Source organism: Microcaecilia unicolor, chromosome 8 (genome assembly GCF_901765095.1).
Source record: "Microcaecilia unicolor chromosome 8, aMicUni1.1, whole genome shotgun sequence".
Classification (NCBI taxonomy): domain Eukaryota; kingdom Metazoa; phylum Chordata; class Amphibia; order Gymnophiona; family Siphonopidae; genus Microcaecilia; species Microcaecilia unicolor.
Window position 1 is genome coordinate 5,971,178 of NC_044038.1, and position 17,243 is coordinate 5,988,420.

Below are 17,243 nucleotides of genomic sequence, written 5' to 3' on the forward strand. Positions count from 1 at the left end.
GTACAAGTACGTAGTTTATGAAGTGTTTCACAGCTTTTCTCTGTGATCTCTGACAAGCCTACGCACTTACCATGCTGACCTGTGGGTTTTCTCCTTTGTAGATTGCTCGATAAAATGTCAAGACTGCCTTTGGTGCATGTTCACTTTATTTGTGCAGTCATGGAGTGGAGGAGTGGCCTATTGGTTAGTGCAGTGGACTTTGGTCCTGGGGAACTGAGTTCGATTCCCACTTCAGGCACAGGCAGCTCCTTGTGACTCTGGGCAAGTCACTTAACCCTCCATTGCCCCATGTAAGCCGCATTGAGCCTGCCATGAGTGGGAAAGCGCAGGGTACAAATGTAACAAAAATAAAATAGATACTATTGGAGATTCTACATGGAATGTTGCTACTATTGGGGATTCTACATGGAATGTTGCTATTCCACTAGCAACATTCCATGTAGAAGGCTGCGCAGGCTTCTCTTTCTGTGAGTCTGACGTCCTGCACATCAGACTCACAGAAGCAGAAGCCTGCGCGGCCACATTGGTGATCTGCAAGGGCTGACTTCTACATGGAATGTTGCTAGTGGAATAGCAACATTCCATGTAGAATCTCAAATAGTAGCAACAGTGGAGGAGTGGCCTAGTGGTTAGGGTGGTGGACTTTGGTCCTGGGGAACTGGGTTCGATTCCCACTTCAGGCACAGGCAGCTCCTTGTGACTCAGGCCAAGTCACTTAACCCTCCATTGCCCCAGGTACAAATAAGTACCTGTATACAATATGTAAGCTGCATTGAGCCTGCCATGAGTGGGAAAGCGCGGGGTACAAATGTAACAAAAATAAATAAAATGTGGGTGATTTAGGGCTTCATGGTTTTCCCAGGCCTGAGTCCTAAGCTACTGCTGTGTGCTTGAAGCTGTGCATTTGCTGCCTATGACCCCAGATGGGCCAGCGTCGGGCTATAGGTCAGCTTTACTTAAAAACTACACCTCAAAAAAAATAAAATCACCAATAAATGTGTGTGTAAGGAAGGTGAGGTGAAATAATATTTCTCTTGTGATATAAATGAACTACCATGGGTGGCAGAGACGGTTGGGAGGCGGGGCTAGTGCTGGGCAGACTTATACGGTCTGTGCCAGAGCCGGTGGTGGGAGGCGGGGCTGGTGGTTGGGAGGCGGGGATAGTACTGGGCGGACTTATACGGTCTGTGCCCTGAAAAAGACAGGTACAAATCAAGGTAAGGTATACTCAAAAAACTAGCACATATGAGTTTATCTTGTTGGGCAGACTGGATGGACCGTGCAGGTCTTTTTCTGCCGTCATCTACTATGTTACTATGTATTGCCCACTTCCATGCATTAAGGGGGCTTTTTACTAAAGCTATGGCTGGTAGGTATAAAATAGGACATGCTAAGCTTAGTAAAAGGGCCACACAAACCCCAAAATTTCTCCAAAAGTCACGCATTTATCTTAAAACATATTCAAAGCAATTTTAGCAGCAGGATGGGCAGACTGGATGGACCATGCAGGTCTTTTTCTGCCGTCATCTACTATGTTACTAGGCAATGATCCTGGGGCCATCCAACTGCTGATATGCAGCGGCTGTTCAAACGGGCAGGCGTCACTGAATATCAGCTCTGACTGGCCCAAAAAAGTAGACAAGTAAGGGGTGGCACAGGGAGTGGCCGACAATATTCAAATTGGGGCAGCTGAGAAGTTGAATATCGGCCGGCGGCACCTGCATAACTCTGCCAAAAATGACTATTGAAAAGGTGTGAGCAAAATCCTGATTAAAAAAAAAAATAACACTTCTCCGTATCAATATGTAAATACCACTTCTATGAAAATATTTTTAATCCAGTTTATTACAAGATTTTTTGTTGTTGATTTTGCTAATTTGGACCCAGATGCATCAACCAAACGTTAAAAAAATCAAAATCGTAAAAGTGCTTAACGAATATGAAAAAAACGAAGAATGCTCAAAAAAACCGCTTCAGAAATGTTCGGTGAAGTATTGAAAAGAAGGATGTATCACACATTCGCAATCCCCGTTGTTAAACGGCCCATAAAGCATGCGCAGAGCAGCCAAGCGTTATGCTGGCTGCTCTGCGCATGCCGCAAACGTCAAAACAAACAAACAAAAAAGCCACAACACATACACATGGCTACCCGATCTGCACCAATATAAAAGTACAAAAAAAAGGATCGGGAGGGGGGCAAGGGCGCTCGACCGGAGCGTCCTGTATGGACGGCCTTGCCCCGTCCCCGCTGCTCCCCGCTTTCCGCCGCTTCCCCCCCCACGAAAAGCGAAATTTTAGTAGCCGCGGTCCCCCTCCCTTCCTGTTCCTCTGTTTTGCCAAAGCTCCGCCTCCCGTCATTCCTCCACCCCGTGCCCTGCCCCCGCCGCCCCCCCCCTGAGGTCAACTACACCACTGCTTCCCTCCAACAAGACCCCCCTCCGTATTACGGGCCCGAGCAGCGCCTCTCACCTCTTTCTGAAGGCGCTGCACGGGCAGGAAGAAGATCTGTTGCATCTGTTGTTGGTCGCCTCCTTCTGCTCGGGCCCGTAATACAGAGGGGGGGTCTCGGTGGAGGGGGGCAGCAGTGTAGTTGACCTCAGGGGGGGCAGCGGGGGCGGGGCACGGGGTGGAGGAATGACAGGACGTGGAGCTTTGGCAAAACAGAGGAACAGGAAGGGAGGGGGACCGTGGCTACTAAAATTTCGCTTTTTCGTGTGTGTGTGTGGGGGGGGGGGGGGGGGGGAAGCGGCAGAAAGCGGGGAGCAGCGGGGGGGGGGGGGGGGGGAGGCAAGGCCGTCCATACAGGACGCTCCGGTCGAGTGCCCTTGCCCCCCTCCCGATCCTTTTTTTTTGTACTTTTATAGTGGTGTAGATGGAGAGGGGATCAGCGGCGACCTGGGGCATCAATAAAGGATGCCCCTGACGCGCGTTTTCGCCCCCCTAGGTTTGGTTTTTTTTTTTTTTTTGGTTTTTACATTGAAATTTTTAGCGGACAGGCCTCTTGTTAGATTTCACGGTGTTTTGTTCACTTTTCGTGCGTTAAACTAATCGGAAAATGTTAGTGCATGTCATTTCAATAGGGTTTGTAGACTAATTGCTCATCTGCATTCCGTTTTCGTTAGCTGCTACCATCGTCGGAAAATGGGCTTTAGTGCATCCAACGGGTAGAAAATTCTTCGTTAAAGGCTCATTTAACAAGCAAAAACGTTTAGTGCATCTGGGCCTTGGTGAGGTTAATTTTCTCCTTTAATGGTTTTTGGAGGTTGCAGTGTTTTCACAAGGACATTGGGTGTTGTGTGGCCACAAAGTCTTTAGGGAAAGGATGGGCTTTCTTCACACCTCCTGCATTTACAGAAAAGAGAAGGCTTCTTTGCAATACTTACATATCACTTTCTTCTGTTGTTTGTAGCATTTTGAAAGGGGAGGATAGAATGTATCCCTGGTGTTTGCCATGACTGGTTACCCTACTGTGATTCTATTGTCAGAGAACAATGAAGTGGGTAACTGCAGCCATTATTCCAATAATCCTTTTAGGCCAGAGAGTTCACTCAGGCCCTTGATGTGCTGAGGAGGATCTGTCTTGGAGGCAGAGACCAGTGTTGGTAGGAGATTGGGGGCAATGAAATCCCCCAGCATAACTAACTCTTGTTTCTTTCTGGTTTGGTTGGGGGAGGGGAATATTTTAATGAGGTGATATGCATGCCCATGTATGTATAGCAGCTCATTAATATTCATAAGTACATAAGTAATGCCACACTGGGAAAAGACCAAGGGTCTATCGAGCTCAGCATCCTGTCCCCGACAGCGGCCAATCCAGGCCAAGGGCATCTGGTGAGCTTCCCAAATGTACAAACATTCTATACATGTTATTCCTGGAATTGTGGATTTTTCCCAAGTCTGTTTAGTAGTGGTTTATGGACTTGTCCTTTAGGAAACCATCTAACCCCTTTTTAAACTCTGCCAAGCTAACCGCCTTCATCACGTTCTCCGGCAACGAATTCCAGAGTTTAATTATGTGTTGGGTGAAGAAACATTTTGTCCGATTTGTTTTAAATTTACTACACTAGTTTCATCGCATGCCCCCTAGTCCTAGTATTTTTGGAAAGCGTGAACAGACGCTTTACATCCATCTGTTCCACTCCACTCATTATTTTATATACCTCTATCATGTCTCCCCTCAGCCGTCTCTTCTCCAAGCTGAAAAGCCCTAGCCTCCTTAGAGGCAGATGCAGCAACCAAACGTAAAAAAATCTAAATCGTTAAAGTCCCTAACGATTTTAAAATAACGAAAAATGCACCAAAAAAAAAAGTCACACATGCTGAGATCGGTATTGAAACGTACAATGTATCAAAGAATCACAATACACATCGTTAATCGGCTCCCAAATCATGCGCAGAGCAGCCAAGCGTTATGTTAGCTGCTCTGCGCATGCCACAAACAGTCAAAACACAGTCAAATCACAAGCACATGGCTCCCAAATCAAAACAAACAAAAAAAAAAGGGTCGGGAGGGGGCAAGGGCGCTCATCAGGAGCGTCCTGTACGGACGGCCTTGCCCCCACCCCGAAAAAGCAAAATTCTAGCAGCCCCTGCCCCCCTCCCTTCCTCACTACTCTCTCACCTCAGCTCCGCCTCCCGACATCCTCCGTCCTGTGCCCCGCCCCCTTTTGGGGTCGTCGCCGCCATTCCCCTCCTCCATCGGGCCCCCCTCCCTCTTACCGGGCCCATGCAGCGCCTCTCTCCTCTGTCCGAAGGCGCTGCACGGGCAAGAAGAAAACTGATGCCTGCCTTCGCCCAGCTTCGATGGCGCGTCTTTCTCCTGCTGCGCCCGCCCCTGTCTGACGTCAGTAACCTACGTAGGTTACCGACGTCAGACAGGGGCGGGCGCAGCAGGAGAAAGACGCGCCATCGAAGCTGGGCGAAGGCAGGCATCAGCTTTCTTCTTGCCCGTGCAGCGCCTTCGGACAGAGGAGAGAGGCGCTGCACGGGCCCGGTAAGAGGGAGGGGGGCCCGATGGAGGAGGGGAATGGCGGCGACGACCCCAAAAGGGGGCGGGGCACAGGACGGAGGATGTTGGGAGGCGGAGCTGAGGTGAGAGAGTAGTGAGGAAGGGAGGGGGGCAGGGGCTGCTAGAATTTTGCTTTTTCGGGGTGGAGGGAGCGGCGGAAAGTGGGGAGCAGCGGGGGGGGGGGGGGCAAGGCCGTCCGTACAGGACGCTCCTGATGAGCGCCCTTGCCCCCTCCCGATCCTTTTTTTATTTTATTTTTTTATGTGTTTTCTGACGTCCTTTGGACCAATCACAGCGCTTTTAGCTCTGCTAATGCGCTGGGATTGGCTCAAAGTTTGTTTATTTTTTCACTTAATGATTTTTCCTGGCACAGAGCTGTCCTAACGAGAGGTCCAGACCTCTCGTTAGATTTCCTGCCTTTTTCCTGCGTAAAGGCAATCGGAAAAGGTTAGTGCATGTCGTTTCAATGGGGTTTTCACACTAATTGCTCATCTCCATTCCGTTTTCGTTAGCTGCTGGCTTCCTCGGTAAAAGCCCTTTGATGCATGCAACGGATCAAATTTTCCTCGTTGGAGAGTCATTAAGGCTCATTTAGCTTTAGTGCATCTGCCTCTTAGTCTTTCTTCATAGGGAAGTCGTCCCACCCCCCCTATCATTAATTCCGATTAATCCAAATGGTGTTAGATTTGCACTTCCTCAACTGCAAGATAAGATAAAATAGATTCCATTCTGCTTAGCCCTGAAATAGGCACTGGATTTTCAAAAGCCCATAAGGGTTTATGGACTTTTCCTTTAGGAATTGGTCAAAATCTTTTTAAAATCTTGTTATGGTTATTGCTGGTACCACATTCTCTGGCAATGAATTCCAGAGCTTAATTGATTAATGGCATCTTTGCACCAGGATACTATTATAAAATAGTAGCCTAAACCCAAACTGACATGCCTAAATTGAGGTCCAGTGGTTTACTCCAGGTTAATGACAGGCGTAAAAGCAGTCCTAAGTGCACGATGTAATGTGCATAACTTATACTATTTTCTAAATTGCATGTGAATGCTGGCGACACACCCGTTCCTCTCTCAGGTATGTTGGAGACACGCCCATTCCCCTCCTAGGTTATGTTGGAGACATGCCCATTCCCCCTCCCAGGTATGTTGGAGACACACCCATTCCCCCTCCCAGGTATGTTGGAGACACGCCCATTCCCCTCCTAGGTTATGTTGGAGACACGCCCATTCCCCCTCCCAGGTATGTTGGAGACACACCCATTCCCCCTCCCAGGTATGTTGGAGACACGCCCATTCCCCTCCTAGGTTATGTTGGAGACACACCCATTCCCCCTCCCAGGTATGTTGGAGACACGCCCATTCCCCCTCCCAGGTATGTTGGAGACACGCCCATTCCCCTCCTAGGTTATGTTGGAGACACACCCATTCCCCCTCCCAGGTATGTTGGAGACACGCCCATTCCCCCTCCCAGGTATGTTGGAGACACGCCCATTCCCCCTCCCAGGTATGTTGGAGACACGCCTATTCCCCCTCACAGGTATGTTGGAGACACGCCCATTCCCCCTCCCAGGTATGTTGGAGACACGCCCATTCCCCTCCTAGGTTATGTTGGAGACATGCCCATTACCCTCCCATTTTCCACCCACATTAATGTCCCCTTGCAGTTATGCATTCTCTTATAGAATAATGCACAGTGCACATATTTTTTAATTTATTTTATTTTTTTGTTACATTTGTACCCCGCGCTTTCCCACTCATGGCAGGCCCAATGCGGCTTACATATGTGCAAAAATATTACTTTTCTGTGCATTTACAAGCGTGAGGCACATGACTAGTTATAGAATTGCCTTTCAGACACGTGGAATTTGATTGTAGATATGTAATTTTAAAATGCCTATTTCCACACACAAAATACTGGTTTATGCATAAATCATTTTTAAATTGCCTGTTTAACACACACTAAGGGCTCCTGGTATTATGCTGCAACTTGGCTTACCCCGAGACACGCTGATGCATCCTGTGACCTCATCTTGACTATTGCATTCAATTCTGGTCACCGTATCTCAAAATAGATATGGCAAAATATCTTTGCCGCTGCTGCGGCTAAGAAAGCAAATAGAATGTTAGGTATTATTAGGAAAGGAATGGAAAACAAAAATTAGAATGTTATAATGCCTCAGTATTGCTCCATGGTGCGACCGCACCTCAAATATTGTGTGCAATTTTGATCACCGCATCTCAGAAGAGATACAGTGGAATTAGAAAAGGTGCAGAGAAGGGCGACGAAAATGATAATGGGGATGGGACGACTTCCCTATGAGGAAAGGCTAAAGCGGCTAGGGCTCTTCAGCTTGGAGAAAAGGCGGCTGAGGGGAGTTATGATAGAGGTCTATAAAATAATGAGTGTTGAACGGGCAGATGTGAAGCGTCTGTTTACGCTTTTCAAAAATACTAGGACTAGGGGGCATGCGATGAAGCTACAATGTAGTAAATTTAAAACGAATCGGAGAAAATGTTTTTTTCACTCAATGTGTAATTAAACTCTGGAATTCATTGCCAGAGAATGTGGTAAAGGCGGTTAGCTTAGCGGAGTTTAAAAAAAGGTTTGGATGGCTTCCTAAAGGAAAAGTCCATAGACTGTTATTAAATGGACTTGGGCAAAATCCACTATTTCTGGGATAAGCAGTATAAAATGTTTTGTATTTCTTTGGGATCTTGCCAGGTATTTGTGACCTGGATTGGCCACTGTTGGAAACAGGATGCTGGGCTTGATGGACCTTTGGTCTTTCCCAGTATGGCAATACTTATGTACTTATGTATGAAGAGTGACCAAAATGATAAAGGGGATGAAACTCCTCTCATAAGAGGATAGGCTAAAGAGGTTAGGACTCTTCAGCTTGGAAAAGAGACAGCTGACGGGAGGTATGATTGGGTAGACTGGATGTCACAGGGCCCACCCACCTTGGACTCAGGCCCACCCAAAATTGTGACACTTGCTGTGCCTGGTGGGGATCCCCAAACCTTGCTATGCTGAATATTTTCTCTCTTTGGGCAGCCAGCACTCTTCCGAATGTCAGCCAGCAGCACTTGCCTTGAGCTGACACAGACTGGCCCTTCTGCACATGCTCAGTTTTCGCACATGCAAAAGCACTGAGCATATATGGTCTGCCAGCAGCAACATCAGTTTGAGGCAAGGGCTGCCGGCTGCCGTTTGGAAGAGTGCTGGCTGCTTGAGGAGGACGAGGAAATCTTCAGCTGGCAGGGTTTGGAGATCCCCGCCAGCTCAAGTATTTAATATTTGGGGGTTTTGGGCAGAGACGGGTGGAGAAAGGAGCAAACCGGGTGGGGGGGGGGGGGGTGGTGAATTCCATGCCCGTCCATCTTGGACTCTGGCCCGCCCAAAATTGACCATCTAGCTACGCCCCTGATGAACGTGCGGCAAAATAAAAACCAGCGTGCGTCCATTTTCGGCCTGAGACCTTGCCGCCACCCATTGACAACGGTAAGGTCTCGCGTGTTAATTGAGTGGTAATCGTAAGCGCGCGTACTTCCGATTACCACCTGGTTAGTGCCAGGTGGTAGAAAATAGAAATGATTTTCTGCCGTGCATCAACAATTAGAATTACTGCCCAGGGCCCACAGTAACCGGGCGGCAGTTCTAACTTGATGCATGTTGTACTCGCGTTGGCGCCTAAACGCCTTAGTAAAAGGTCCACTAAGTGCTGAATATTGCACTTAGCTCACCGCTAATGATGATATTAAGTATGTACTACGAAAACGATAGCACCCCCAGCTCAGAAGGGAGTATCAAGAGTTAAACATTAATGCCTATTGCTCATGTTTGATGTATTCTGACTGTACACTGCCTTGAGTGAAATTCCTTCAAAAAGGTGGTAAATAAATCCTAATAAAATAAATAAATTTAAAAAAATGTGAAACGGAGATAATTTTAAGACAGAGCAGGACAGATGCATTTAACCTAGTTACAGATTGCTGACACTTGCTGAATTAACAGTTTCAACCAGCTTAAGTAATGAATGTTTTGTTCAGATTCTGGAAAGTGTCACTAAGAACACGCGTGTTTGGAAGGGAATAGGGAAGTAAGAAAGAAATATGCAGATGTAATATGAAATAATGTTATGTTAGTTCCACATTTTTACTGGAACCACGAGGAGTTTTGGAAAGTACCCTGAACCCCTGAACTTGCAGATGTAAGCAGAATATAATCTGGCCACTGATTTCTTTCAAAGTTTGTGTCCCATGATTTGTGATGTAACCAGTTAATTTATGACTTAATACATTCTTAATAAAAAGAGAAGAGGACCTGAGGGATTTTGAGACAGTTCTGGGTGGCCTCACTGCCATTATGTGAAACCCTCAGTTCTTTCTCCCAAAGGCCTTTGATCTGTGATTTATTTTTATTTTTTTTTATTGGTGGTGTGTGTGTTTCTTTCCCTTGGTCTCCTACAGGCAGATGATCAAAAGCCCTGCGCTGTTCCAAACAGCGATCTAAAAGAGCGCTGGAACAGCACGGGGCGCTATTAGACCTATGATCAGAGATAATGCATGCAAATTTAAGCAGCGCAATTATCTGTGATGATGGGGTAGAAGTGCGGGAGGATTGCGCCTGAGCATGCGCTCAGCATAATGCTCCCGCACTTGTTTGACAGGTCTGGGCTGGAGACCAATGAAAAGAGAAGGACGCCCATCTTTAAATCGGAAGATGGACGTCCTCAACTGCCCTGTTGCAGGGACGGCCAAATTTCAAGGGGGTGTTGGAGGTATAGCGACGGGGCAGTTGAGGACGTCCAAAATTGGATGTTTCTATGAGAAAGACGTCTTCTCATAGAAACGTCCAAAATTTGGACGTCCTCAACTGCTCCATCACAGAACCATCCAAATGTTGGACGTCCTCAACTGCCCTCGCTGGCAGGTTTGCTGTAGGGGGGAATGGGGACCTGCCAACATGCAAATACATGCTGGACAGGGCTCACCATTCCTCTCCAATGATCTGCAAACCCTAACGCCAGCTTGGAGCTGGCGTAGGGTTTGTCGCGGCCAGCGACCCAATCTTTGGCACGCTGGTTACTGATCATTGGGGATGAATGAATTAAGCACTGATTAGCATGCATTTGCAAGCTACTTGCGCTAAGAGCCCTTGAGCGCGTTGTTTCACACACTCAAGGGCTCTGATCATGGGGTGGTAGCAAACGCCGGCGCTAATATGGCGCTAATATGGCGCTAACAGCCTCTAACCCCGGTGTTTGCTTTTGATCATCTGCCTACTAGAGATTGAAGTAAAAGAGCCAGGTATTTGTCCTGCCCCCCCCCCCCCCCATGGGCTCTTAGCACATGCTAAATCTGTTAGTGTTTGCCTAACGATTAGCATACTCTAAATGATAGGAATATAAGGGGCCTAGTAAAAGAACGCCTTAACCAGCTATGCGCTCCAGAAACTTGGAAATTCAATGCCAGTGCCCAGACATTGCCCGGCCTTGGATTTCCGGGTTTAATGCCGGTGGCAGTCAGTAAAATGCTGATTGCCCCCACTTGAATATCAGGCCCTCAGTTTTTCTTCATGTGTCATTAATAGTGCATAGTTTTGTTTAAAAAAAAAAATGCTTTTTTTGTAAGGAGTATTGCACTATTTGCAAAAAATGCACCCTCTTACCCATAGGAGTGGAGGATTGGCCTAGTGGTTAGGGTGGTGGACTTTGGTCCTGGGGAACTGAGTTTGACTCCCACTTCAGGCACAGGCAGCTCCTTGTGACTCTGGGCAAGTCACTTAACCCTCCATTGCCCCATGTAAGCCGCATTGAGCCTGCCATGAGTGGGAAAGCGCAGGGTACAAATGTAACAAAAATAAAATAGATACTATTGGAGATTCTACATGGAATGTTGCTACTATTGGAGATTCTACATGGAATGTTGCTATTCCACTAGCAACATTCCATGTAGAAGGCTGCGCAGGCTTCTGCTTCTGTGAGTCTGACGTCCTGCACATACGTGCAGGACGTCAGACTCGCAGAAGCAGAAGCCTGCGCGGCCACATTGGTGATCTGCAAGGGCTGACTTCTACATGGAATGTTGCTAGTGGAATAGCAACATTCCATGTAGAATCTCAAATAGTAGCAACAGTGGAGGAGTGACCTAGTGGTTAGGGTGTGGACTTTGGTCCTGGGGAACTGAGGAACTGAGTTTGATTCCCAGTTCAGGCACAAGCAGCTCCTTGTGACTCTGGGTAAGTCACTTAACCCTCCATTGCCCCATGTAAGCCGCATTGAGCCTGCCATGAGTGGGAAAGCGCAGGGTACAAATGTAACAAAAATAAAATAGATACTATTGGAGATTCTAGATGGAATGTTGCTACTGTTGGAGATTCTACATGGAATGTTGCTACTATTGGAGATTCTACATGGAATGTTGCTATTCCACTAGCAGCATTCCATGTAGAAGGCTGCGCAGGCTTCTGTTTCTGTGAGTCTGACGTCCTGCACATACGTGCAGGACGTCAGACTCACAGAAGAAGAAGCCTGCACAGCCACATTGGTGATCTGCAAGGGCCGACTTCTACATGGAATGTTGCTAGTGGAATAGGAACATTCCATGCAGAATCTCAAATAGTAGCAACAGTGGAGGAGTGGCATAGTGGTTAGGGTGGTGGACTTTGGTCCTGAGGAACTGAGTTCGATTCCCACTTCAGGCACAGGCAGCTCCTTGTGACTCTGGGCAAGTCATTTAACCCTCCATTGCCCCATGGAAGCCGCATTGAGCCTGCCATGAGTGGGAAAGCGCGGGGTACAAATGTAACAAAAATAGTTCATGTGTGCACCTGTGTAAATAATGCACTGCAGTCCGCATTATTGGGGAAGCTTGCACCCACTTTCGAAAGGAGCGAGCACGCGATGCAAATAATGCATTCTTTGGAAGAGGGTGCCATATCAACTTTATTGTTCCTGTAACAAAAGAATAATGATAAATAAAGAACATGACAATTCCCGTAACTGACATGGGAAGCAACACAAAATGAAAAATTTGGGCCTAAACACTGCTAAGCAAGAAAGTCCATTTCTCTTTGAGTATTTTTTTGGTTTGCAATAAACACAGCAGGTTTTTTCATCGCTCAAAGTGACTTTTGTCCTGTTTTTATTGCATATAGCTGTTTCTGCTGGAATTAAATGCAATGCATTTTATATCAACGTGAGTGAGGCTTCCTATTCAGATGCCATTTTCTATAGTAATTTGAATTGGATGAAACGGCAAAAGATCTGCAGGGCAGTATTGATGGTTTCAAAGATCCCCCCCCCCCCCCCTTGCTGCTGGATATGAACGTAAAACTGACTTTGGGCTCAGAATATAAAAATATCAGGAAAGTCTCGTATATGTGCTGCTTGCTGTTAGGGTTGTTGCAAAACCACTGTAGGTTCTTTAGCACATCAAGTACAAAGTCCTGCCTTTAGCAGCCGGCAGCGATGCATAACTTAACAGATCATGAGATGGCTAGCAAAACTCAACATGATAGTTCCATTTATTTTAAACTCTCCACATTTTTTTTTGTTACATTTGTACCCTGCGCTTTCCCACTCATGGCAGGCTCAATGCGGCTTACATGGGGCAATGGAGGGTTAAGTGACTTGCCCAGAGTCACAAGGAGCTGCCTGTGCCTGCAGTGGAATTGAACCCAGTTCCCCAGGGCCAAAGTCCACCACTCTAACCACTAGGCCACTCCTCCACTGTTGCTACTATTTGAGATTCTACATGGAATGTTGCTATTTCACTAGCAACATTCCATATAGAAGTCAGCCCTTGTAGATCACCAATGTGGCCGCGCAGGCTTCTGCTTCTGTGAGTCTGACGTCCTGCACGTACGTGCAGGACGTCAGACTCACAGAAACAGAAGCCTGTGCAGCCTTCTACATGGAATGTTGCTAGTGGAATAGCAACATTCCATGTAGAATCTCCAATAGTAGCAACATTCCATGTAGAATCTCCAATAGTATCTATTTTATTTTTGTTACATTTGTACCCCGCGCTTTCCCACTCATGGCAGGCTCAATGCGGCTTACATGGGGCAATGGAGGGTTAAGTGACTTGCCCAGAGTCACAAGGAGCTGCCTGTGCCTGAAGTGGGAATCCAACTCAGTTCCTCAGTTCCCCAGGACCAAAGTCCACCACCCTAACCACTAGGCCACTCCTCCACATTCCCTTTGAGTTCACATCCACACCGCTAAATCCAAGAACACACTTACACTGTCTGGTTCAGAACATCTTTCAAAGGCTTCTGGCGTGATTTCACTGAGTAATAAGATCTCAGCAGTTTTATTTTGCTGTACATTTAGGCTTTAAAAACAGTTGAGTTGACAAATGAAGCAGGCACATGAACCCCATTGCGTAAAATACAACTATCTTACCTTTCAATCCTTTCTAATGTTTTTCCTTCACCTTACATAAACCGTACAGTCAATGACAACATTTAGGCTTTCCTGGATAGCGTCAACGTCTTTCCAATACAGAGCTGTGAGTAATTTCAAAGCCAACACCTACAGAAATGCTTAAGTAATCCTAACAATGTGATGGAGAAAGATTTCTGCCACTCGTTCTTCAGTGTTCCCGTTCAGCCCCAAAGTCTTCAGAATTTAATAACCAGAATGCTGTCAGGACTGAGAAGCTGAGTGATGGTCCAGGGCTCAGTGGCGTTAATATGTCCAAAGAGTCAATGGTTTGTCTATAGCCGTGGTAGCACAGAGATTTCTAATGTGCCTGGACTAGTTTCTGGTTGGCACAATTCGTTTTTTTTGCTGGAAAGCCCCGTCTTGTGATACGAGTTCTAGACTGACCGTATAGCTGTTTTAAGACTCAGGGGTCCTTTTACGAAGATGCACTAGCATTTTTAGCACACGCTTAAAAATAACTGTGAGTTAAACGCTAGAGATGCCCATATATTTCTATGGGCGTCTCTAGAATTTAGTGTGCGTTAAAAATGCTACCACACCTTTGTAAAAGGACCCCTCAGTTTGTACATTTGCTTACTTCACAGCAGGGACGTAGCCAGACTTCGGCAGGAGGAGGGGGGGTCCAGAGCCCGAGGTGAGGGGGCACATTTTAGCCCCCCACCCGGTGCCGCCGACCCCCCACAGCCATTATCGACCCCCCCTGCCACCAACTTTGATGACCCCTGCCGATGACCCTCTCGACCCCCTCTCCCGCCGTTGCCTACCTTTGCTGGCGGGGGACCCCAATCCCCGCCAGCCGAGGTCCTTTTCTTCTCACTAAGGCTTCGTTCTGTTTCTGACGTCCTGCACATTGTACGTGCAGGACGTCAGACTCACAGAAACAGAACAAAGCCTTGCAGATCAGCCAGCACGTACATGACATCAGACTCAAAGAAACAGAACGTTGCTGGCTGATCAGCAAGGCTTCGTTCTGTTTCTGACATGGACGTCAGACTCACAGAAACAGAACGAAGCCTTCGCGGGAAGAAGAGGACCTCCTCGGCTGGTGGGGATTGGAGTCCCCCGCCAGCAAAGGTAGCCCACGGCGACGGTGGGTTGGTGGCAGGAGGGGGGTGGATAGGGTCGTCAGCAGGGGGGTCCAGGGCCAAATCTACAGGGGCCCTGGCCCCACGTAGCTACGCCATTGCTTCACAGCATCAGTGAATTAGGAAACAGACCAGCCTATTTTCCACCAATAGCAGTTGTAGAAAGAATCCTACTGGATTCCTTAGTCCAGTTGAGTTACATTTTTTCCCCCTGTAAAGGCCATTTAAAAAATGTTTGGTATAGACCATACCTAAAGGAGCCACACCACATAATCATGTTATAAGAAGGAAATCCTTCAGTCATGGTAATCATCCAACATACATGGAATAAATAACAACAATTTTAACTGGAACTGCCCATGAAAAACCTTGGAGTTTTTGCCAGGTTTTCAAACAATACTTTTTACTCGTGTTTGGCTGTTTAAATCTCATCCTAGCAAGGAAAGTGTGGATTGGTTTCTCAGGATAACGAGTTAAGCTGACAACACTGTAGATTCCATATCTGTGTAGCATCAAATGTCTGGTGTACAGTTCACAAAGGATTAATGGAGCTTTGCACATATGCAGTGTTAGGTACACGAATTATTTTCAGACTTTACTTGTCTGCATGTGGCCATTAAATTCAGAAATTTTCTGACTTAAAAAGGTTTCTTGTAGCCGACTGCTTTTTTCTTGCCTGTGTTCAGTAGGGTCTCCATCTCTGATGCCGTTGCCTTTCCGAAGACATAACACTTTCTGAAAGCTTTGCTTGAAGTTATCCGACAGAAATCCATAAAGAATTGGGTTGGCACAGCTGTTGGCATATGAAAGAATTACTACGAAAAAATAGACCCCGACCAAGGCAGGTTCTTCCGGCAAAATAAATGTTAAATTGACAATATTCAGAGTGAAAAATGGGAGCCAGCAAAAGACGAAGACAGCAACGATAATGACTACCATCCTCGTTACTTTTCTTTCGGACCTTCTGCGTCTGGTGGAGCCAACTCGGAGGCCAGAGGACTTTAGTTTAAAAACAATCAGAAGGTAGCAGAGGCATATCACTAACAGAGGCCCAAAAAACCCTACAACTGATGTATAAATAATGAAAGCTGCAGACCAGACGTTCACAGGCTCTGGCCAGCTAATATTGCAGGTGTGAAAATCTTCCTGCACATCTGCAAATATAATAACTGGAAGAATGACCAAGAAGGAAAAAGTCCAAACTGTTGCACTAATTAATTTTGCCACCCTTGGTCTCCGCCATTTGGTAGACTTGATGGGGTGGACGACAGCCAGATAACGATCAATACTCATTACAGTTAAGCAAAAAATACTAGTGAACTGATTAATTCCATCCACTGTCATGACCAGTCTACAAAGAAATGTTCCAAAAGGCCAATAGGATATGGCATTCTGGGTGGCAAGGAATGGCAAACCAAGCATGAAGAGTACGTCAGCAACTGCCAAATTTAAAATATAAATGTTGGTGACAGTTTTCATTTTGGCATATCGTAAAACCACATAGATGACCAAGGTATTTCCACTGAGTCCAATGACACATACCAAAAGGTAAATGATTGGAATGAGGATAGTTCTAATGCTCGATACAGATGGCTCCGTCATATTATGAGTTGCATTGGTCAATGAAGAGAAGTTGCTATCCATTGGAGCAGTTTCTAGGCTAGCAGAGGAAGGGAAATACAATGGCTCCATGCTATTGCTAGTCTTCCTTCAAGGTTGAACAACGTGATGATTCATGGACATCGCATTTCTAAAATACAAAATACATGAAGTTAAATTTCAGCAGTTGCATTACCCAGTAGTAAAGAGTATATTATCGAAGGATATGCACATATCATACTACCTAAAGTCATCCTAATAATATTGTAACTGTTAAGCCACCAACGTTATAAACCGCACTGAACCCTAAATGGGACATTAGCAGTATATAAGACCCAAATTGAATTGAATTGAATCAGTCACTTCTGGATCAGACTGGAGCTATGTTTAACAGTACTCAACATTCTAACCCATGTATGTGGGAGGGACTTGTAGGTTACAACCTACAACTTCAGCTCTGACATTCATTATTTCTCATTTCGTTTATCATTTATGTGTCATTCATTCAACTTGACTTCCTGATTTACAGAGAAATATTCTTTAGCAGATCATTATATCCTATATAATAATTTTCACCTCCAACGTTCTACTTCTGGATGCCTGGGTTCGTAATACACATCCCATTGGTCCGCCCTCGCAATGACGTCAGAGGGCGGATCAGTGAAAGGGAAGGGAAGCCAGCACCAGCCAGCTACAGAACGTTGGAGGTGAGTAAAGAATCACCCCTCTCCCTCCCCTCCTGTCGTCCCTCCGAGTTCCAACCCCCCTACCTACCTCCCTCTCTCTCCTCTGAGTTCCAGGCCCCCTCCCCTTTGAGTTCCAGGACCGCACGCCCCCTCCCTCTCCTCCCCTCCAAGTTCCATGCCTCCCCTCTCCTCGGAGTTCCAGACCCCTGCGCCTCCCTCCCTTTCTCGCTCTCCCCTCCAAGTGCAAGCACAAACTGTCCTCCGCCTGCCCTTCGCCTTCCTGCATGCCGGACAGAATTTAAAAATTCTTATCTTGGGGGTCCGGTGTCAGCAGTGAAGGCGAGCGGCACTTCAGCCTGCGTTCCCTTCTGTCTCAGTTCTGCCTCTGGTCCCGCCCTTCTGGAAA

General features: G+C 46.7%; 1 protein-coding gene across 1 annotated transcript in view; it reads right to left on the reverse strand.

Annotated features, from left to right (window-relative positions):
• Positions 1–14,593: 14,593 nt before the first annotated feature.
• LOC115476750 (somatostatin receptor type 5-like) overlaps positions 14,594–17,243 on the reverse strand; it is a 29,136-nt gene continuing 26,486 nt past the window's right edge. The window contains exon 2 of the mRNA XM_030213321.1: positions 14,594–16,302. Coding sequence (XP_030069181.1) covers positions 15,141–16,244 — 1,104 coding nt within the window. The 5' untranslated portion in view covers positions 16,245–16,302 and the 3' untranslated portion in view covers positions 14,594–15,140. The remainder of the gene's footprint in view (positions 16,303–17,243) is intronic.